This window comes from Perca flavescens, chromosome 3 (assembly GCF_004354835.1).
Source record: "Perca flavescens isolate YP-PL-M2 chromosome 3, PFLA_1.0, whole genome shotgun sequence".
Classification (NCBI taxonomy): Eukaryota; Metazoa; Chordata; class Actinopteri; order Perciformes; family Percidae; genus Perca; species Perca flavescens.
This window is the reverse complement of record NC_041333.1, coordinates 31387103-31409446: the sequence shown is the minus strand read 5'-3', so window position 1 is coordinate 31409446 and position 22344 is coordinate 31387103. Positions and strand designations below refer to the sequence as shown.

At 38.1% G+C, this 22344-nt stretch overlaps 3 protein-coding genes across 3 annotated transcripts; 1 reads left to right on the top strand and 2 right to left on the bottom strand.

Moving 5' to 3' along the window:
- Nucleotides 1–328: 328 nt before the first annotated feature.
- On the bottom strand, nucleotides 329–10165 carry LOC114552710 (succinate dehydrogenase [ubiquinone] cytochrome b small subunit B, mitochondrial). Its single transcript, XM_028573716.1, has 4 exons — nucleotides 10058–10165; nucleotides 8822–8932; nucleotides 6705–6855; nucleotides 329–1927 (listed from the first exon to the last, which is right to left on the bottom strand). The coding sequence occupies exons 1-4, from the start codon at nucleotides 10104–10106 to the stop codon at nucleotides 1762–1764; spliced, it is 477 nt and encodes a 158-aa protein (XP_028429517.1). The 5' UTR covers nucleotides 10107–10165; the 3' UTR covers nucleotides 329–1761.
- Nucleotides 10166–11145: 980 nt separating this feature from the next.
- timm8b (translocase of inner mitochondrial membrane 8 homolog B (yeast)) lies at nucleotides 11146–13725 on the top strand. The gene is made up of 2 exons (XM_028573690.1): nucleotides 11146–11403; nucleotides 12925–13725. The coding sequence occupies exons 1-2, from the start codon at nucleotides 11302–11304 to the stop codon at nucleotides 13090–13092; spliced, it is 270 nt and encodes an 89-aa protein (XP_028429491.1). The 5' UTR covers nucleotides 11146–11301; the 3' UTR covers nucleotides 13093–13725.
- A 726-nt stretch (nucleotides 13726–14451) lies between these two features.
- il4i1 (interleukin 4 induced 1) lies at nucleotides 14452–21890 on the bottom strand. The gene is made up of 8 exons (XM_028573486.1): nucleotides 21809–21890; nucleotides 20991–21096; nucleotides 20369–20583; nucleotides 20163–20275; nucleotides 18222–18423; nucleotides 18043–18111; nucleotides 17818–17954; nucleotides 14452–16842 (listed from the first exon to the last, which is right to left on the bottom strand). The coding sequence occupies exons 2-8, from the start codon at nucleotides 21019–21021 to the stop codon at nucleotides 16074–16076; spliced, it is 1536 nt and encodes a 511-aa protein (XP_028429287.1). The 5' UTR covers nucleotides 21022–21096; nucleotides 21809–21890; the 3' UTR covers nucleotides 14452–16073.
- Nucleotides 21891–22344: the final 454 nt, after the last annotated feature.

Here is a 22344-nt window from a genome sequence, read left to right as displayed (position 1 = left end):
ATAATAATGATGCATTCATTATTATAGTGTATAATTATTTGAGTGCTTCTGAACATGTGAAATGCATTCAAGCCTTTTTCAGTTACAATATTGTTGTCTAGTAAAACAAAAATGTATTGTGCCTCTTTATATAGCTACCCAAAATGTTTATGCCAGTGAGGGTAGAACATTATTCAATAGTTGTATCACACATTTATAGGCACAAAAGTCCAGATGACTTTTTATATACAGCATATAAGCATTTTTTATATTTTATATATTATATACCTTTTGTACTCGTTATTGTATATATTGTGTATATTGTTAAGTCATAAAATGTAAAAATATGAAAACATCTGTAGAGCCAACTTTATTCCGCCGAGGCAGTTACAGTGCATTTTTTTGCCACGTCTAATCCTGTGCGTATAATCTGAAAAGAAATTAATTGAACATAAATTACAAATTGACAGACCACCAAACTTGTAAGCTCTCAAACATTTACTGCATGAGCATTGTGACAACAGATTGAATCCAGAACTCAGATTTTACAGCGATGAAATCAACCTGTAATGCCTATTCCAGGAGTACAAACATAATTACTGGTATTAATAGCTGCATGCGAGGGCTGTGTGTGTACCAATTATATGCTAGGAGTAAATGTTCCAAGATTACATAACCGTTTTGATTAGCCAGCCATATTGAATTGAAGTTTTTGCCTCATTTGCCAAGATGTAATAAACTTACAAAAAACTGCCAAGAATTTGTATATGGCCTAAATAAATGTAATTCTTTTTTTTATTAAATATTTTCAAAATGTGTCTTTTTCTTTAAACTTGTCATTTGCTCACTCACACAGTGGAAAGCACACATGAAGCACAACACTACTAAATGGTACAGGGGCGTTGATGTTACCGTCTGAATGATCATTTATCGGCAGAGGACGGCATTTTGCAGCTTTTAATTCCAGACCCTGCTGTGGATTATACACGGTTGGCTGACAAGAGCTTGTAGGCTGCCAGACTTCATTAGCCGCTATGCACAGGTAAGTTTATCGCTGGATGGCTTGAATTTATGATTCACTTCTGATCTCGCCTACCTTACGCTTAATCAACCTTCAATAGAGCAGCGGAGCAGATCTCCTGGATGCAACAGGCCAATAAAAGCAAAAGCAGTCCTCTAATATACATATTGGTGGGGGGGGCTAGTGTGGAGGGTGTATACAAATACAAATACAGCTCCAATCTGTAGTGCTGCCCCGTTATTTCTGATGGGTTTTTGATTGAAATAACATACATTGAAGTTATCGGCCACAAAAAGGACCTGAACAGGAAAAAAATTAATTACATGTCAAACGGAACTATTCTGAAAGACTTTATAGAAGTCATAACTGTCTTGTTGAAAACATGTATGTCCCCAATGAAGATAACGACTACATGCCAGGATACTTGACATCTCTTATAGTTAGAAATGGTCGGGACATTTGAATTAACTGGACAACAGGCTGATGTAGGATAAATAAAGTCCACGTTGAACACAAATGGAAGCTGAGCTCCCACATAGAAGAGAAAATGGATGCCACTTGTCGAGCAAGAACTTATAAGACCAAGCCTAAATTGAGAGACATTAATTACACCTTTATGAATCACTGTAATAGTCAAAAATGATATATTTATATATAAGAATTTACACAGAACACCTGGAACTTTTACAATCAGCCCGGGGCGAGATTGCTCCCATCCCAGTGTCGAGGTCCTCCCAAGCTTCCCAGTCCATAGTTGTACTTCATTTGCTCCAGAGCAGTGCGATGGCTTTGCAGATCCCCACGTCGTTGTAGTTGAAGTAGCAAAGACCAGCGAAGGTGACCGTGGACAGGAGGAAGAGGCCTGCACTGGCAATCTTCATCTTTGTGTCCCCATGAACGTAGTCTGTAAGCACCTGCCCAATACCCCTACAAGACAAAAACACAGAAATGGTGTTTTTATTTTATTTATTTTGGGCTTTTCCGCCTTAAATTTTTTTTGACTGGACAGCTCAGTGAGAAAGGGGACAAAGAGATGGGGAAGACCTGCAGGAAATTGTCACAGGTCGGATTCGAACCCTGGACCGCTGCGTCGAGGCATAAACCTCTTAGTAGATGTGTGCCTGCTCTACCCACTGATCCAACCCGGCCACACGAAAAGAGTGAACGCCTCAGAATGCTTCAAGTTAGACCACCCTCCCAACTGTAGCACCTCAAACACCTGGCCAATCTGTGCGTAAAGTCATATCTGTTTCGGGGGTGACAAAGATAGAGCTGGCTTTTATATATATATATATATATATATATATATATATATATATATACACACACACACACAACCGGTCAAAAGTTTGGGGTCACTTAGAAATTTCCATTCCACTCCATTCCAGACACAATACCTGCTGAGATCAGTTGTATTGTTTTTTTTAACCAGGGCAGCAGTTTTCAGATTACATTATTTGCTTACATAATTGCAAAAGGGTTCTCAACTGTTGTAGAAAGAAGTGGCTGAAGAAACACTTGAAATTCATTAAAAGTGGTACAGCTCCCATATACTTTGACACTCAGGGGTGTGCCTGATATCATTGGAAAGGTGATTGATGTGGGTTTGTTTGTGTATTTGAGAAGTGTTGTATTTTGTAGTTTTTTGGCTTTTTATTTGCACTTTTCAAATAGAAATAAAAAAAAAACGCGCACAGACATATTTGTAGAAAAGAATTCATATAAAATCCATTTTTGAGTCTTTTAGCTTCTGAATTTTTTTTGTAGTAAAGCTGAGACGTGGCTAATGCTGTGTTGTCTGTCACCTGTCAGATGTGTTTACAGCAGTGTATTTTAATAATTTTACAGATTTATAACTTGGACAGAAATAAAAAATCTCCATTCTAGCCTCTGTAACTCTGTGTCAGTAAGGCCTAGAATCACCCTGACACAACTTGAGTGTTTCCTTTCCAATGATATCAGGCACACCCCTAAGTGTCAAAGTATATGGGAGCTGTACCACTTTTAATTTGGGTATGACGTTTAGACCAAAAAGCATGGAATTTCAAGCATTTCTTCAGCCACTTCTGTCTACAACAGTCGAGAACCATTTTGCAATTATGTAAGCACATAATGTTATCTGAAAACTGCTGCCCTGATTAAAAAAAACAATGCAACTGATCTCTGCTGGTATTCTGTCTGGAATGGAAATTTCTAAGTGACCCCAAACTTTTGACCGGTAGTGTATATATGTGTGTGTGCCTGCTTTACCAACTGAGCTAACCCGGCCACAGTAATTGGATGGGAGTCATAGATAACTTCTCACTTTCCATTTTTATGTACAAATGCTTGTACCTTCAACTTTATTTTTTTTCCAAAGCTAATTTTTTGGGGCTTTTCCCTTTATTACATAGAGACAGTGGATAGGCATGAAAGGAGGAGAGAGATGGGGGATGACATGCAGCAAAGGGCAACAGGTTGGATTCGAACCCTTCGCCAACATGGGGCGAATGCTCTTACTGGGTGAGCTAGAGGCCACCCTACCTTCAAATTTATTAGTAAAAAACCAGATGTTTTCTTCTGAAGCTAGACTGATAAATAGGCCAGGCCTCTACCACCCTAATTCACCTTAATGTCTTATTGAAGGCTACTTCCAACATTCCATAGTGCTATAAAATCCTGTTAGGAGCAGACTATGCTTATCCCCAGTCCCGGCAGAAAAGAGTAGACTTTCCAATCTTCTTATGCCTTAACCCGTGCCAATGACAACGCCAAACGACATCAGAGCAGTCGTCTAACAGCTTTAGGTCAAAGAGGACATGGCTTGACCCTTTGAGATACGCAACTGTGTCGAAAGCCGTTGCTTAATAAGACTTATCACTACTCATGACTGGGATTTATAGCCTACGCCTGCCATGCTGTTTAGTCGGCGCTCTAACTGATGGGAGAACACGTCGCGGTGACGCTAAGCCAAAGCCAAGGAGTCAAGTCTACAAACACAGACGAACTGAGGCTGAATTAATAACTGCTGACAGCTACGGCGAGATGGCTGAATCCCCCCCCACCCCATCCCATGGCACAAAGTTTGCCATTTGTACTGTGTAGAGACGTTTGGGAAATAGCTTTGTGGATGGTTCAAAGAACTTTCATTCATATTCCCCAAATGCTCTTGATCTGTAAACCCCAATCTGCTGGTGTAGGCTATGACTACAAAGGTAAGGAGGATTGTATTTGACCTGGATACTGAAGTCAAATTACAGTTTTTTACAATCACTTTGCTACTAATTTCAGAACCTTGATGTCATTTTTCAAAACTCTAGACAGAAAACTCAAAACAGTTATCACTTGTAAGAAATCTTGCACTTGCACAATCACTGGTTCAAAAAACAAATATATTGTGAAATACCATTGAAACGTTACGTTAGATCACCCACACACAAGCTACCCATAGTTTCACTGGGTCATTGTTCGTACAATCATTAAATATTGTAGTACAAAATAGGTGATACATGTTTCATTATGGTACTACAAGTAAATACATCCCTGTTAAAGTACTGCAGTCGTAGAGCGAATACTGCATACCAATGTGGTAGAAGTATGTATGTATGTATGTATGTATGTATGTATGTATATATATATATATATATATATATATATATATATATATATATATATATAAAAAATGTATCCAGGTAAGTCGATTGAGAACAAATTCTCATTTGCAACGACAACAGACATACAGTACTCTATAAATAAAGTATATATACAGTCATGAGAAAAACTTAGGACACCCATGCTAAAGTTGACTAAAAAGAGGAAAAAAAAAAAAAAAAAAAATCATCTTCTGAAATTGATCTTAATGCCTTAATTAAAAAAATTAGGAAAAATCCAACCTTTATGGACACCAATTTTCTTTGTGAATGAATAATGTATCGTAAATAAAGTTCCCTTGGCCTTTGGAATTAAAATAGCCCAACATCATCACATACCCTTCACCATACCTAGAGATTGGCATGGTTTTATTTCAGTTAATTTGAGTTGATAGCTGGTTTGATTTGCATTGAGAGATGATTTTATGGAAACTACCCCATGCCAATCTGTAGGTATGGTGAAGGGTATGTGATGATGGGGGGGCTATTTTAATTCCAAACGCCAAGGGAACTTTATCAGGATGCATAGTATCCTGATCCATGAAATAACTGGCCTTTACAGTAAAAATAAAAATCTGCCTGCCTCTATGGGAATTTAACATAGGGGTGTACTTACTTATGCCCCCTGTATTTTAAGGAAGAACATTTATTTATTTACGATACATTATTCATTCACAAAGAAAATTGGTGTCCTTAAAGATTGGATTTTCCCTCATTTTTTTAATTAAGCCATTAAGATCAATTTGCAATAGATGTTTTTTTTATTCCTCTTTTCAGTCAACTTTAGCATGGGTGTCCTAATTTTTTCACATGACTGTAAATTATATATCTCAATCATCAGTAACAAGTTGGCAGAATTGGACAAGCAATTCCAAGGGCCTGAATCCATACAGTGCAGAACTGTAAATACTGTAAAGAGTCTGAAAAGTTGGTAAAGGGTACTACAGAAACAGTGTCTGATAAACAGTAGTACATTACAGTAAAGAATGTTGATGAAATATTACATCCATAGATGATGTAGTCTAATTGGTTCATGATCCACGCTAATTGGTGACATGTGAATCTCGTTATCTTGAAAGTTTCATGATCTAAACATGGAATATTGTTTGTCTGTATATCATTTTGAGTAGTTGTATCGATTGATAGTTAGATGATTGTAATGGAATGAATAGACAATTATCTAAAATGTAATGTGTGAATTGCTTTTTGAAACAGTAGTACTTTGATGTTAAGTTGTGTCATATTGAACAGGTGATCTTTGTTAAATGAACAAATGATATTTGGTTTATGTGCATTGTATCCAAGCAATTGAAAAAAGTGTTAGAGTTTTGAAAAATGTGCATTTTGATCATTGGTTGTGAGTTTTGTGTCTAGAGTTTTGAAAAATGATGTCAAGGTTCTGAAATTAGTAGCAAAGTGATTGTAAAAAACTGTAATACCCCATATGCACTGGACTACAACTCCCTATGGACCTCACATGAAGGAATTCACCTGCCATGTTTGCTTATTCTCAGCATAAGGGAAGTCTGGGAGGCAGTCAAATGTAATGGTCATTTTGGAGGCTGAAGTCTGTGGTACTGTTAAATTGTATTACCCAGTCTAGCCTCACTGATGTGAGCAGGGTGGATATTTTGTGTTAATAACACCTCTCAGCCCCCAAAATGACAATAAAGTCGATCAACTTTACCGCTCTAAAACGGTTCCAACAAAAATGTAATATACTCAACACTAAGACATCTGTATTGGTGTACTGGTATGTATAGGTTTTGTTTTTTTACAGAACATGTAGAAAACAATGCTTGGGGTGATTTAGAAATTGTCATTATGTAGTTCTTTATTGCTACATAGTTACCAAGTAAAGAGGATGTGAAACTATATCATTCAAAAGCTGTGGGTTAGAAATGGAATGTATGAGGCTGAGTCAATGTTTTAAATGTAATATTAAAAATAAAGGACAAGAAAAGCACCAGTACAGAGAAATTATCTGTTTAAACTTGAATATGGATATGATATCCTATGTTCGCATGTACAAAACTTTCATCCTCAGGGTTCAGACCAGTGTTTGCCCATCTTACCAGTGGCCATGCAGGGTCAGGGCAGCAGCCAAGGAGTAGTCAACGACAGGACAGGGGTTAAAATAGGCTGCGGGTCCCATGGCCAGGAGCAAGACGCTCAGCACTCGCTCTGCCGTCCAGTGCAGAGAGGCGGCTTTGGAGGCGGAGTCCGCTGTAGAGCAAGAGAGACAGCAGCCTTAATTCTCTGCATGGTAAAAGTAACAAAACAGCTGTCTCCAAACAAAGAGCTAGATAGTTCATCTGATTTGGACACGATTCCATTTACCTGGCTTGATGACACTCAAGAGTTGTGATCTATACACATTTAGAGTTTTGAAGGAATAGGTCAACATTTTGGGAAATGCACTTTCTTGCCGAGCGTTAGATGAGAAGGTCAATAGTACCTTTTCTATTGTCTGTAGTGTAAATATGAAGCTATCGCCAGCCATGGAACAATGAGCCACCGAGCACAGACTTGCAGCAGTGTCATTTTTAGTCGTTTTGTGTCTCTTTCAGTAATATTTTGCAGGTGAAGACACAAAAATGACTCAGAGGAGATTTTTGCAGTCGTTTTGTGTTTCTTTGTTGGTCATTGTATGGGTCTTTGTAGTAATTTTGTGTCTCTGTGTGGTCGATATATGTCTTTTGTTGTTGTTTGACTTTTAAACAAAGAATTTAGGGGGCCTGGTATGTCCTAATAGTAATCCACCCATTCCGCCAGCAGCTGGTTATTTTAGCTTAGCATAAAAGACTGAACATAGAGAAACAGCTGGCTTGACTCTGTCCAAAGGTAACAAAGTCGGCCTACCGACACCTTTAAAGCTGACTCATTAACCGGTTATATCTCGTAATCTTTTTTTTTCCTTCTTCTTCAAAACCCCTGTCAACATGCTACCTGAGATTCAGTACCAATGATCAAACTAATCTTTTTTTAGATTCGGTTGACAGGGGAATATAAACAATTAACAAAAACATGCCAAATTGCTGAGCGTAAAAGAAGTTTAACAAGTTGTTTTGATACTCGATGCTGCACACACATTTTGGTCAGTCCTCAAAAAGTCTTGACGTCTGGTAACACTGGTTTAATATTCTCAATATATGAATGAATGGATTTGTGGTAAAACGTATTCATCAGAACAAGCCAAAGATGTATTAAATTAACAAAATGATGATGTCAATCAGGAAAAATAAAGACTCGGTAAACATGACTAAAAATCTAAGAGTAAGCTGAGCCGGCCCTTGGGATTTGATAGATACATTTGGCTTTCCAGAGAAAGCCTCCACCCTTTCGTCTGTCTGTAAATGACCCACTAACCTGAATAGTGGGCCACAGTGGGTGAAACCTGCTTGCAAGGCAAGGCAATTTATTTGTATAGCACATTTCAGCAACAAGGCAATTCAAAGTGCTTTACATGAAACATTAAAAAAAAGTTAACAAACAATTAAAAACAATTTCAAAGCATTAAAAGACAAAAAATAAAATGTATAGAAAACAATTAAAAACAATTTAAAATCATTAAAAAAGACAAGAATAACATGTACAGTGCAGTATAAGTGCAGTAAAGCAACCTTACATGAACCTGGTGTCAAAATACTGCTACCACTCTGGCATTTATGGCTGATGACAACAAAACACCAGCCCTACACCATAGAGGCCGTCAGCCACCAGCTGTCATCTCAAACTGAGAAAAAAAACTGCTCCCTGCAAACTGGGAGGCACATACACACACTCTTACTGAAAAGACACTAAACTGAATCAATCTGCATAATTGCAAAAACTAATCAAAAAGATCCAGTTTGACATAAATCAGACTCCCGTTCCTGTTCATTTGTATTAATATTGGTCCATTTTCTGCAACCAGAGTATAGTCAGCTGGACTTGGACCATTTTAACATATCACATGCATTACACTATGTAATGTTTTATGATACTTGGACTGTGCATAACTTGGTTTAATGGAAATGTTTACTTGTTGAAACTATGTCACAGGTGTTGTTTATAATCTGTGGTCATTTCCTGGGCTGTGGTATGTCACACTGTTGGTTTGCTAAATATAATAATATGGTTTTCCTGTTTTTCTGTATACTCCCTGTAGCCTATTTACTACTACTGCGTACTTCCGTTGGTCGACACTGACCATACAGAGCCTGTGATGCATGAATCTTCGCGGTCAGCTGGTAGGGCTGCTCCTGGTAATTGTATGGTACAACCAGCGGCCTGGCCAACAAAGTGCTTTGGTAGAACAGAGCTGAAGAGAAAAAGACAACAAATTATATTTCCAAATGGACACATATGATGGAATTTAATCACAGCATGAACTGTAAACCCGAAATAAAACTAGAATACAATCTTATAAAGTATGTTATTTTGGCACATCAATTCAGCGCAGCACTGTGGAGATAGGTCTGGCAATGTGAGACTACTCAGCACAAAATGTATGTTTTAAGGCAAAAGATAAAGACCAATTATGTTAACAACATATTCTGCTCTGTTCTGTCACTAACATATGATATATTAAAAACTAAGTTAGTGTCAGTCTCATTTTTTTTCTATCTTGAAAATATATGTTTTTACTACAGTAAGACCAAGCACTCTTAGCAGCATTAAAACAGATTTAGGTCCCACATGTTCAAAACAATTAATTTTAGTTTCGCAAATACAGCCTTAAAAATAGCATAAATAATAATATCTCACATATAATTTGTGCTGGATGGCAAGGGGTTTTTCTTTTAAAAGGGGTGGTATTTTTTGGCACTGAAGCAGCAATAAAATAAATGTTTTACAGTTGGAAACAGTTGATTCAAACAGTCAAAGGAGGGCGACGGCGAGCAGTCTTATACTAACATGATACATAAATAAATAGATTCTATGCTGAGCTCTTGGTAGGATTTATAGATGCCGAATTAAAAACAGAGTGTTATTATCTTAGAAAATATCTGTTGGAACGTTTTACATGGTATGTAATTTTGTCATTAAGTGGGTTAACTTGTAATTCACAACCTTCTGACTAGTGTTTGGCATACAGTTCTGCGTCTCTCGTGCGAGTAACAACGTCATGGACAGTGATGTCATCATGGTAGCAAATTTCAATTCCCTCTCAGTGCGCATCAACGTTTACGGTGTTAGAGAATTAAGGTTACTCGCCATTAGCTAGCTAATTCACGTTAAGTTACCAGTGGTGGTACGTACACTAAAGGCAGGCTTGTTAACTCAAGTCGTGAACTTGAAAGTAGTAGCTAGCCTAGTCTCTGCCAGAGCTGACTTGCTCGTTCACATTCGACCTCCTTTCTGTCAAAACGCCCTGCTTTCACACTTAACTTAGCACATATGTTCAAAAAAGACAGAAACACTGAAAACCGACAGAAATACCCACGTTTGACTCCTCTGCGACACACAGAACCCAACCTGACGATAGCCGCCATGATAATCAAGGTCACCAGCACAGTTACCCGGATGTAGATCAGATGAGTAGTCAGCGGTACAAAGATATTGGATGTTTGAGAAGATCAGCAAAGCGTTTCATCTCAGATTAGAATCAGAATCAGCTTCAATGGCCAAGTAAGTCTGTATACTGCACAAGGACTTTGACTTTGGCTTTTTGTTGCTCTCAAAGAACACACAAAGAAATAGACATAAAGCTACAAACAAGGACAACAAAGCTGAACAAAACATATAAGCATATATATGTAGCCTATAAATAAAGTGTATACACATTGGCCTACATTATGTATGATTATGCATTCACATACGCTCATACACAAGGGGTACAAGATGGTAAATGAAAATAAAAAAATAATCAAATGAAAACCTTGACTAACCAATAAAATATTATTACTGAACCAAAAGTATGTGTAGATTGTGTTTCATACAGAATGATTACCCCTAATGAAAAATCTGAAAGGGAAAACGTGCTTGTAAATAATTTGGGTCAACTCTTTCTTTTGTGTTTTGATGCAGCGCCACAAAAACAAAAAATATATTTGTTTGCGTCACTTCTTGCGTCACATTTAGCACACCGATTTACAAATGACACAGGGAGGAGCCGTCTCTGTGTGTCGCAAATCTTATGATTTGTACATCAGTGGTATTTTGTTTATATACTGTCTATGGGTATTTTGCACGCTGCAGGAACAGATGAATCAAAGATATAGTTTAGTGATGAATTATCAGTAACACAGGAGAAATGCTGCCTGCAATAGTACAAAAGAAGAAACAATAGATGGCATATTATGCTATATTGTCAGAAATATGAGGAAGAAAGAAGACATTTAATTCAAAACCTCACAAAGATAAAAGTACAGTCTAATATTCTATAAAAGAACTCAATAAATGAGTGTTATCGAGTACTAGTTCTGTATCTTAGACAAACTAATATGATTGAAAAGATTTAATTTATTATTTTATCTTATCTTTTTTTTATATTAGATGTTCTGATCCACACTCCATACCAGTTGGTGGCGGTAATGCACCAGTTTGTTGTTTGCCAACCGCCAGTAAACTTCAGGAAGAAGACAAAGTGCAGGAGGAGCGCTCTCGCGGTGAAACCCCGAAGGTCATCTCATCTCAGCAGCTTGTCAACGACAATACAGAGTTGTTTTGTAACTATTTAATAACGCAATGGACAGTTTTGATAATCTCAGTGCGTCGGATAAAGCAGAGGCGACGGAGCTTCAGCGTATGATCGCGATAGAGCAGCAGAAAGCGCAGTTCCAGGCCCAGGTGTGTATGTATGCCAACCATGCTAATCAGTCCTTTAGCATTCAGCTGGGACGGCGAGGCCCCGTTCAGGAGAATGAGCCACGCTCTGTTAGGAAAACTTCCCTGAAAGATCTCCCAGTTCAAGCTTTCTTTGCTTTTTGACAAAAAGACGACGCTAGTTGCAGAACATGATGTAATACGATGTCTTTATTTTGACACCGAAGCGAGCAGTCGCATCTGTTTTAGGTAGTTTCATTGTGTCATATATGGAGCATATATCTCAGTGATTTACATCAGTTTTTAACTTAATAGGGGTTTTGACATGACTGTCCCAGTACGAAGAAACGTCTCGTCTGAGGATACACAAGTCTTTTATCGGACCAACACATCGATCTCTGTATTAGATTGTTCCAATCAGATTGTTGGTGATTGGAAGCTGAAGCTGCTCGCACTGCTCAGATACTATCATCATCACCACAAAATAAAAATATTCAAGGTGTAATATCACTAACGTCACCAAGTGTAGATTTTGAGATTTAAATTCACCATCTAGTTAAAATGATTGGACATGTAGGCTAGTAACCGTAGGTCTGATAAGTAATAAAGGAAGCATACAGCTGCTTTCATCATTAACCAGAAAGAGGTTTCTTTTAATTGGTCATTCATTTAGCATTTCAATCTGTATCATTACTAATGTTCCAGTCAAGGAGAAGAGAAGTCTGTTGTCTTTCAGATGTAAAAAGAAAATAACTTTCTATGAGGTTAATAATCCATGTGCGTCAGGTACAAAGTATATTTTGATGCGAGATACAAGCTCCACTTTCCATAAAACATATAGCCTACAGTTAAAATGATCTGGATTATTACATAATAAATTGACAAACTGAAAGAAAAATAATAATAATAAAACAAAATAATTGTGTTGCTAGCTTGTGTGCTTGTTATTTCTTAAAAATGTTTTTGCCTCACATTCATGTTAACAAATATTGGCTGAAATGTCAGTAATTGGTTGGGCTCTAGGCCCAGTCACATGATTCATCCAACCAAAATCAGTTCTGTTGTCTGAATTGTCTGTTTCTGCTATCTGTTCAAAAGTACTTCACCAAGATTCATTCATTATATAAGACTTATATATGCAGTGTTTTCCCTGGGTTTATCAAATACTTAGAGCGCATATTTGGCGGAGGGGTTTAAGGGTCTTTCCATAAGAAAATGTGATGTTTTTCAATAATAAAAAAATGCAATTTGATATCATCATACCATTATTATCGCCATAGCTGTGTCTAAAACTAGAGCAGATAATAAGTAACACTCAAAGTTTACTAAAGAAATTCAACTACAATCATTTGGTCTGAGAAAAGTCTTTTAGTTAGTTTGATGCTTTTTTCCGTTGTTTTTGGTGCTTTTTTGCTGCATTTTACATTCATTCAGCTTAGGTGCTGACAAAAAAACGGCTCGGGTGCTGCACCTAAGACTTATAATGGTAGGGAAAATACAAAGGCTATATATCAGTTATTAATCAACCATTTCTATTTATTCCAGGTGCACACTTTCACTGACGTCTGCTGGGACAAGTGTGTGGACAGTCCGGGCTCGAAGCTGGACTACCGGACAGAGACGTGCCTGGTGAGCTGTGTGGAGCGATTCATCGACACCACCCTGACCATCACCAACCGCTTCACGCAGATGGTGCAGAAGGGTGCTCATTAATAATGGACTATATAGATGCTAACTGGACTGTGTAATGACATTGATGCAATGTTTGTATTCCCAACATGTTGATGAAAGATTCTGTGTGGAGGACATGTTTTTATTTATTTTTTTACTGTTCATGCTTTCGACGGGTGGTGCTTGATCGGTCCAAAATGAGTTAAAATGGGAGAACTGCATGCTTGTAGATGCAAATGGCAGCAAGACGTACCTGTTTGAGTTGAGGAGTCATGTAGTGTGACGTTAGTAAAGTAACACAGTGGGCTCATGTTCACCATCCTGTCTGTGATCCTTCATGTACTAAACAAAATGTGGACTACTGTTGAACAGAGCGCCCACTCACGACTGTTTGAACGGCAGATCTGGGTTCAGTGACGAGTTTGGATTTGTCACTTTCAATTTGTGTCGTTCCTGTATCATCAATCATTGGGTGAAGGAAGGATAGAAAGGTGAACTGATTAGAATTTTTAGAAAAAGACAACCACAACTCCATTGGTGAAAAATATATAGTTTTCAAATGATGGTTAAAGAAATGGCTTAACCACACGTCAAGGGGTTACTGAATTGTATTAAGACAATTCCTCTGTATTTGGCAGCCAAATATCTACCAAATAAATGTTGGAAGTACATTTATCCTGACAAAATAATATTTGAAGGTCCTATGACATGCTTTTTGGATGCTTTTATATAGACCTTAGTGGTCCCCTAATACTGTATCTGAAGTCTTTTCTGAAATTCAACCTTGGTGCAGAATGACAGCCACTAAAGCCTGTCCCACAATGAGCTTTCCTTAGGATGTGCCATGTATGTGGCTGTAGCTTTAAAGTGCCCAAATTATGAAAAAAACACTTTTTTATGGGATTTGGGGTGTTATTTTGTGTCTCTGGTGCTTCCACACGCATACAAACTTTGGAAAAAAATCCATCCATGCTGTTTTGAGTGAGATACGGTGAATGCGTCCTGCCTTTAGTCTCCGGGTGAGCTGTTCAAAATCTGCAGGGCTTTCTACATCACTTATGTGACGTTCCTTATTACCTCATAAGGAGCAAGATTCCAGATCGGGTCCATCTGAGCTTTCATTTTATCAAAGGCAGAGCAGGATACCCAGGGCTCGGTTTAAACCTATCACCATTTCTAGCCACTGGGGGAACTCATATTAATGTTAAAAAACCTCATACAGTGAAATTTTTCTTTTAATATCTATATTAGAATAAATAAAAATGTTGCTCACTAATACAATAGAGGAAAGAAATGCGTATACAAAAACCATTAGAGGTCAGTATTATGATTTTCATCTTAGGGTTACAACAAAGTGTAGTCTGGAATCTCTTGTGGTGCAAAGTACTTGGGCGTTAGGCCTTCGCTTTATGAGATTTATTGCAAAGAATCAATATCAAATATTAACATCAGAACAATTGTGTCAAAGAGATGGCTACTCAGAACAGGTAGAAACGTGTGTGTGAGTGTGTGTGTGGTTTATATTTGAAGTCCAGTATAAGAAAAAGTCAGTACTGATACAACAATAGTCTTTCCATATGGGTTCCTGGGAGAAAAACAAATCTACAAAATGGAAGTCTTGTCAATATGTAAGAAAACTTGTTTTATCATAGATATTTACATATTTTCTCTTTTTTTACACAAGCTTTTAGTTCCAAACATCTGACAATTAAGAGAAAGTACATTATTCAAATATTTTTACTTTCTTGTTCAACCTAAAACTAAAATGAAGTAACTGAAATATAAAATAGCTGTAATGGAATAAAACATACAGAAATGTACCATTCATATTCAGTGTAGTGTAGAGTTGAATTGATTAGACAATTAATTGATAACTAATCATTTGAGTCGCTTTTCAAGCAAAAATGCCAAACGTTTGAAGGTTCCAGCTTTCCAATGTGAGGATTTGCTGCTTTTCATTGTCTTAAATGTTAGTGTAGTGAAAATCCCCACTGGGATTACATTTCACTGGAATCGTACCTCCTATGATTTCATTTGACAAATAAAAATGTATTGATATTTGGGTATTTTGGACTCTTGGTTCGAGAAAACAAGCAACTTGCATTTCACCTTGGACTCTGCAAAAATCCGCATTTTTCACTATTTTCTGACATTCGTTGACAAACATGGAATTGTTTAATCGGGAAAGCAATCAGCAGATTTATCAGTGCTGAAAATAATTGTTAAATTCCAGTTGTAATTCAGTTTTACAATCACAGAATATCCTGAAACAGTAAAGGCCTGCAAGTGACAGACATGGTGATAATAATTCATTTTATATTTATGCTAATCTTTGTGTGGTCTGATCAGAATGTCAGTTTATGGAGTAAATAGACAAGTCCTGTACTTATGATCAAAAGAAATACCGAAAACCTAACTGAATCAATAAATATGCACATAAAACAAAAATATACATCATATAAGAGGGGCACTGATACACCAGTATTCATTTCATTAATTTTAGCTATAACGATAACACACATTAATCAACGTTTCTGTAAAAGTAGTATTGTTAGCCTGCAGGCTAATTTTTAACTGTAGTCCTTTGGCGAAATGTTTTGAGACCAGAGCACCAGGAAACAGCAAGACATCAGCACGGGTTAAAAGACAACAAGACACGATAAAGATATCAACAGCAACAAAATAAGTATTCTCAAGAAGCCATGCCGAGCAAGAGGAAGCAGCAAGACATTAGTACATCATCCAGTATCCACATTCAGTAGCCTACACGTAGCCATGCAAGCAAGCAACAAATCACAGCCAAGCAACACTGATTATAGCCATTTTCTTGATACATGCAAAGCAGCCAAAGAGACAATAAAATCATGAAAGAGACCTGGATAGGATATTAAAAGTGGCAGTACAAGTTAATAAAAATGTGAAGTAGTTAAAGTACAAGTAAATATTTAATAAATACCCTGGCTATGCAGCGCTCTATATATATATATATATGGAGGAACACAACAAAATAATTGCACATACAACTAAACTGTAAGGCTGTTAATATTTTTAGCTGCCCTGAGTGCAGATTTTATGGCAGTTTCAATCCACCCATGGGGCAAGGCTGTGTGTTCTCCTGCAAAGTGCACCCGTCCTTCACTCTGGAACAGGTCTCTGGCGTAGTGTTCCTGCTGGTAGGGTGTAAACAGGGCGAAGGCTCCCAGACTGTAAGGATCCAAGCCCCACTTCTTCACCAGCCCCCCTGTCCACTGAGGCCTGATGTCCTCTCCGTGGATCTTCACCAAGTCCTCCAGGACCACGGCCATCAGCTCCTCCTCGCTCATCCCTTGGAAGAGGGTGGAATCGTCAGAGCAGGTGTAGGACGCCAGGATGGCCCCCGCAGCTGTACCGTGGAAGCTGTGACTGGGGTAGTAGATGAAGCGAGACGGTCGGTCTGTGATGCTCTTCCCTCCTCGGATACCCTCTTTCTCCCAGAAGCGCTCCCTGAAGCTGAGTACCACCTTGGTGGAGCTGGCATAATGAACCGAACGCAGGGCCTCCATCTTGTTCCCAGAGAGAGGGGGCTGGAAGTCAATGAAGACGGCGGCCTTGGCTGTGGCCGTCACCAGGGCGTAGTCCACTGTTAGGTTGGTCAGGGCGCCTGGATTACGCCAGTCCTGGTATTTTACTGTCACGTTGGTGCCGTCTGTTTGATCGATTAGCTTAACCTTGGAGTTGAGGAGGATCGTGGCATTTAACACCTGATAGAAAGCCTTTGGGAGGTGGTCAAAACCATCTGTCACTTCGTAGTACCTGAAAAATAACACCCAATAAAAACTTCTCAATCACAATTCAACATTAAAGCTAAACTCCTTTTCATATTAAAGGAATACTTCACCCTTCCTTTAGTGAGTGACTTTTTTTGTATTAATGAACGTCCGTTTCATTCAGGCCATTGCCAAACGAGTTGATACAAAGCTAATTAAGACTACCAGCTTCACAAAACACTCTCTGTATTTCTCAGCATGGCTATGTTTACAACATGGTGTCATCCGCCGACTTTCGCGTGCAGAAACTCGAGTGAAGATAATGACCTCTTTTAAAGAATCTGTCTTGTTTTTTTAATCCTCCTTGGCTACTAGCAACTGCGTGGAGGAGGGAGGGGGGCACGTGCGCGAATACGGAAGGCTTGTGTCATGTGGGTGCAACAACAGTGTTGTTGTCACTACTTAGAATTCCTCATAGGGGCGACAGAAACTACGCACTAAAGCTTTAAGGTATCACAGGGTGAGTAAGTGATGTACAAATATATAATTTTGAGGGTGAAGTTATCCTTTAACAATGGACCAAATGAGCAAAGAATGTGCGTCATCATCCTCATTTCCAACCAGTTTTTACACATCTTTTTACACATTTTCACATCCGGCAAATTACTTGGAGTCATGTTTGTGTCCACCTGATGGATATTTAGTTTATTATAAGATCCCCATTAGCTGATGCATAGACGATCAGCTAGTCTTCCTGAGGTCCAGAACATCATTAAGAAACTCTCTAACAAGTATAAAACAAAATAGCAAGGAAAGAACCAGAAAAAAAAACAAAAAACGATAGCAAAAATCATATAACAATACCCAGCCCTACACCAGCTTTTCTCGCTCCTGCCCACTTTTTACTTTTAACTCCACCACTGAGTTCAGATGCTCAATCTCTGACAACCAAACAAAGCTAGGTCTGCAGGTTCCGTGTTGACAGACACACAATGTAAATGGTAAAATAAATATGACTTACTCAGTGTTGTCATTGATGTCGGACTGTATGTACAGCATCTCTATCAGTGATGTGTAGAAGAGGCTGTTTTCATTCAGGATGTCCCCGATCATCCTCAAGGCACCACGACTCAGGTTGCCCTCCTTCACCAGATATTCCTGTCAGCAATCAAATGTATACAGTGAAATTCTTCATTCAGATTTAAACTAATACCTGTGTGAAAAAGTCAAAATTATCAATCTTTACCTTCACTGTGTATGCATCATATTTATCCAGCATGGCACTGCAGCCCATTGCCTTCAGGTCATCCTTCACCTGTGCACATATTACAATAAAAAACACATTCCTATCCTTGTGCAATTAAAAAAAAATACGTACGTGTAAAAATAATAACAATACCGGCAATGTGTGGAATGCATACAAACCTTCCAGAGTGTCTGACTGAAGAGTTGAGCCGCAGACTTCCCCCTCTCCCTTTCATTTAAGTTGTAGTTGAGCACACCAGGGTTGTTTTCCACGGCATAGGTTCTCTGTAGCACTCCATTTACCAAATAGTAGGTGTTGATGTCATCTTGGATGAAGTGGTTTAGGGAAATTTGTAATTTTGAGGCAAGAGAAAGCAGAATTCTGTGGAATAGATATTACATATTTTTGTTATAAGAGAGTTCACCTTTTTTTAGGCAAGATCAGTGGTGGATATTTAGATCATTTAGGTAAAGCTGCATTAGTTGATTTTATTAATTGCCACTTGGGGGCAGGGCAATAAGATGTAAACTTAACATTTACATAGTATCACTTTATACAAGTTGACATGTTCAGTCCATCTTTGTATGTTATTTTGTGCTGAGCAAGTATGGAATTAGTTTTGTGCCATTAAACAAAAAATAAAAAAAATCCCTCACTAAAGAACTGTCATCTCAAAAGTAAAATGTATAACTTGCAAACAAATTATTTGTAAACGAATGGTCTCTTAATTGTTACTTGTTGTTTATACTTCCCTCTGCTTCTTTCTGACTGATCAGACTTTTCTCTGTCAGCTTTCTGCTCACACTTCCAGCTCCCTCCTTTGCGCTGCTGTGTTTGCTCTTCTGACACAAACCTCTTGCGTGGTCAGGGCTTTCAGGGGTGCGTCCCCATTGGCTAATGAGCTTTTGAGTGACAGCCAGACGTTGTTCATTGTAGCATCTAAGTTTCAATTTTGAGAAGACACCCTAAACAGCCGCACTACTGGATTCATAACAGATTTATAAAATGTTGATCATATTTGTTATGCTGTATGTTATGAGCATGGTTACTAGACGTTTTGTTGTTTTGTTGTGTTTAGTCACAAGTAAAGCTTTACTATGTAAGTTTGCATTTAACGTTAGCTACTGTACTGTTACTGTACTGCACTATAATGTTTGTGTGTGTGTGTGTGTGTGTGTGCGTGCGTGTGTGTGTATGTATATGTGTGTGTGTGTTAATGTGTGTGTGTCTGTGTGTGGCACACAAGGAAACGAAAGTAGTATATGGTCTATTATGATAGATTATGATCCAGCTAACTAGTACATCACCGTGTCAAGTTTAGGACAGCTGTCAATAGTCCCTTTCTGACCGGAGGGATTTTTTCAGTTCCTAGAACCAATTTGGGGATTATTAAGTTCCTCTGACTCCTTTAACTCTTTCAGCTCCTACTTCAGGGTAGGGTCTTTCCCTTTTCCACATTTTTTTAATATTGTATTAACTTCACTGTTTAGCATGCCTTCTACTTTTGTAAACATGTCTTAAGTATTTCTTTGCACTCTAAAGTTTTCTGTGTTGTGTTTTACTTTGATATAAATAAAATATATTAATAGAAAAGTGGGTTACTACAGTTATTTGTACATGCACACATGAAGGTAGGCCTATACCTGCTTGATTAAAAAGAGCAGCAGCAGGTTAAATGGCTGAGCTATTTGTAAACATTGTGGTGGTAAGATGGCAGTTGTGTTATAATAAAAAAGGTATTTTGTGTTCACACAGCCATCTAATCACACCTGTTGTGTTATAATCACAAAAGATCTAAACTGGTATTCAGACAACTGTCTGAGAATTCCCTTACACCCTACCAGTCCCTATGCCAGTTGGCCAGTGCAAATACAAATGGAAAACCAGTTTTGGGGGAGAGTAGTTAGTAGACTGTTCCTATAACTACGTTCATGAGAGAGGCTAAAAAGTCTAGTGGATTAAAAAGTACAGTATTGTAAAGTAAAATTACAAGTTCTTATGGTACTAAATTAAGTACTTCAGTACTTAGTTACTGTAGTTATTTGTTGATGGAAGAAAGTGTGTTTAACATTATCAGTACATTCATGTCACGGCAGACAGTTAGAAGAGACTGTACTCACTTATGAAAGCTAGGGATCCTCATGGCACCCACTTCTGCATACCAGCCTTCTCTATTGTTCCTGAAGGTCTCCACACGTCCTCCAATACGGTTACTGGCTTCTATTATGGTCACCTTGTTGTCCACACAATCACCGTATTACATACACTTTCATGTACATACACATTACAGTTAGTCAAGTTATTTCCTCACTCTAAATGACTTTACCTTATGTCCGGCATCTTCTAAAAACTTTGCAGCGGTCAGTCCAGCGATGCCCCCGCCGATGATTGCTACATGACGAGGTGTCTTGGTGGCCGGAAGACCTTTATCCACAATGTCGAGAAGCTCGCTGTAGTCAGTGTCTTGGAGGCACTCAAACAGGGGGTCTCCAAAGATCCCACTCACAGCAAACACCACAACCCCGACTAGAAGCAGAGGAACTGACAGAGGAAGATAATATCAATTCAAGTGAAGAATTCAAAGCATAATGAGGAAAATGCAAATGAGGAGGAATAAACAGCTAAAACTGAAAAAAACCTAGGAAACCACCAATTTCCAGTTTCCCTTTTTTTCCTTCCTGCTGGCCTTACAAACATAGCTGAATCACATACAGATCACAACAGAACTGAGAGTTTATGACAAATACTATACAATGATCTTAATCATATTGCATTTTCACAATAATCCACTTGTATTGCACAAGTAGGTCTCCCCTGCATGATGCAGATTTTAGTAATGGTTGTATTAAATAGCACGTCAGTGGTTAATTTAATAATTTATGAAATCTAAAAAACTATTAAACTGTTAAATGAATGTATTATGTAATAGCAGTTGATCTAATACTTACAGAGTTTGCACAGTGCCATGTGAGGGATCATCTTGAGAATGGAACTCCACAGTTTTGATTTCTTCCTCCGACTGCTGATACTGACACTATTAGAGGAAAAAGAAACCTACCAAAGACAAGCATGTTACAGTTAAGTTTAGTGGGGAAAAAACGCTAATTTGGTACAAACATGACTAGGATAAGATAAGCTTTATTAATCCCATACTGGGAAAATTCACACACAGTTCAAGAGTTTACAATAAGCAAAGAAAAATGATGATTAGTTTAGTTGTTTACTAGTTAATTGCATAAATGAATGATCTAAAATGAGAAGAGGATTAATACTAGTTCAGACAAGACGATCTCTGCATTCCACTCACCTTTATCAAAGGTAATGTCTCGCAAGTTGTCACAAGCCTCTGCATGACTGAGGAGAAATGACTGAGTCCCTGATAAAGCTAAACTTTCTACGCTGTGTCTCTGCATACGAAAGCAGCCTGGAAAATCTAGATGTGTAGTATGTGTGAAATTGCACACAATGTAATTTTAATGAGGGACTGTGTGGCTCCTCAGGTCTTACAGAAATATTTTCCCACACCGGCTCGAGAGTCAACCACACTGAACAAATTAGATTAGGGAGGGTATACTAGTCACCAGCACACCTCATTTCCTCCATCTTCACTAATTTCAATATCTGACCTGAAAGTCATTCAGTGCTATCCAAAATTGTCAAATTTAAGCTTAAACATACTTAACAAAAACACATTCTAAGTCTGCATTTCTTTTTCTATTAATAATATCCTTTTCCAATTTATTTATTTATTGAAATTGTTGCTTACCTGTGAAAAAAAGTATGGTCTTTATTGCCAAAAGAAAGCAGTCCCACTCATCCAACTCTTTCTGTGGCCAACAGACAATGGCAGCCAGGCAGCTTTATAGGCTGCAGTAAATGAAAGCAAAAGTAAGTTTCATTTTCCGGACAGCAGCTTCCATGTAATTGGTTGTAATCAAAGCTAAATACTGAATGGCTACTTTTGTGGATGTATTGAGGAAATATTTTATTCAAATCGATAAAAAGAAACAGAAACAGAAAAAGGCGTAACTCGGAATTTCCGAGAAAACTTTTCCTCAGACAGAACACATACAGGAGCAGGAGATGTCTCTCTTTACAATTTCAAGATATCCAGTGGACTGCTGTCTTTTGGCTTCATTTGGACCTGAACAGTCTGGTTGCTGGTTCAGTAGAAGCTTTAAAGACAGACGCTTAAATAATTTGCTTATTCTAATTTCTCATATCTTGTCTAATCTGCAGACAATCAGAAAAATAAGTATATCACGTACAATACAATGTGTGAGCATTAGAGGTGCTAGCAAG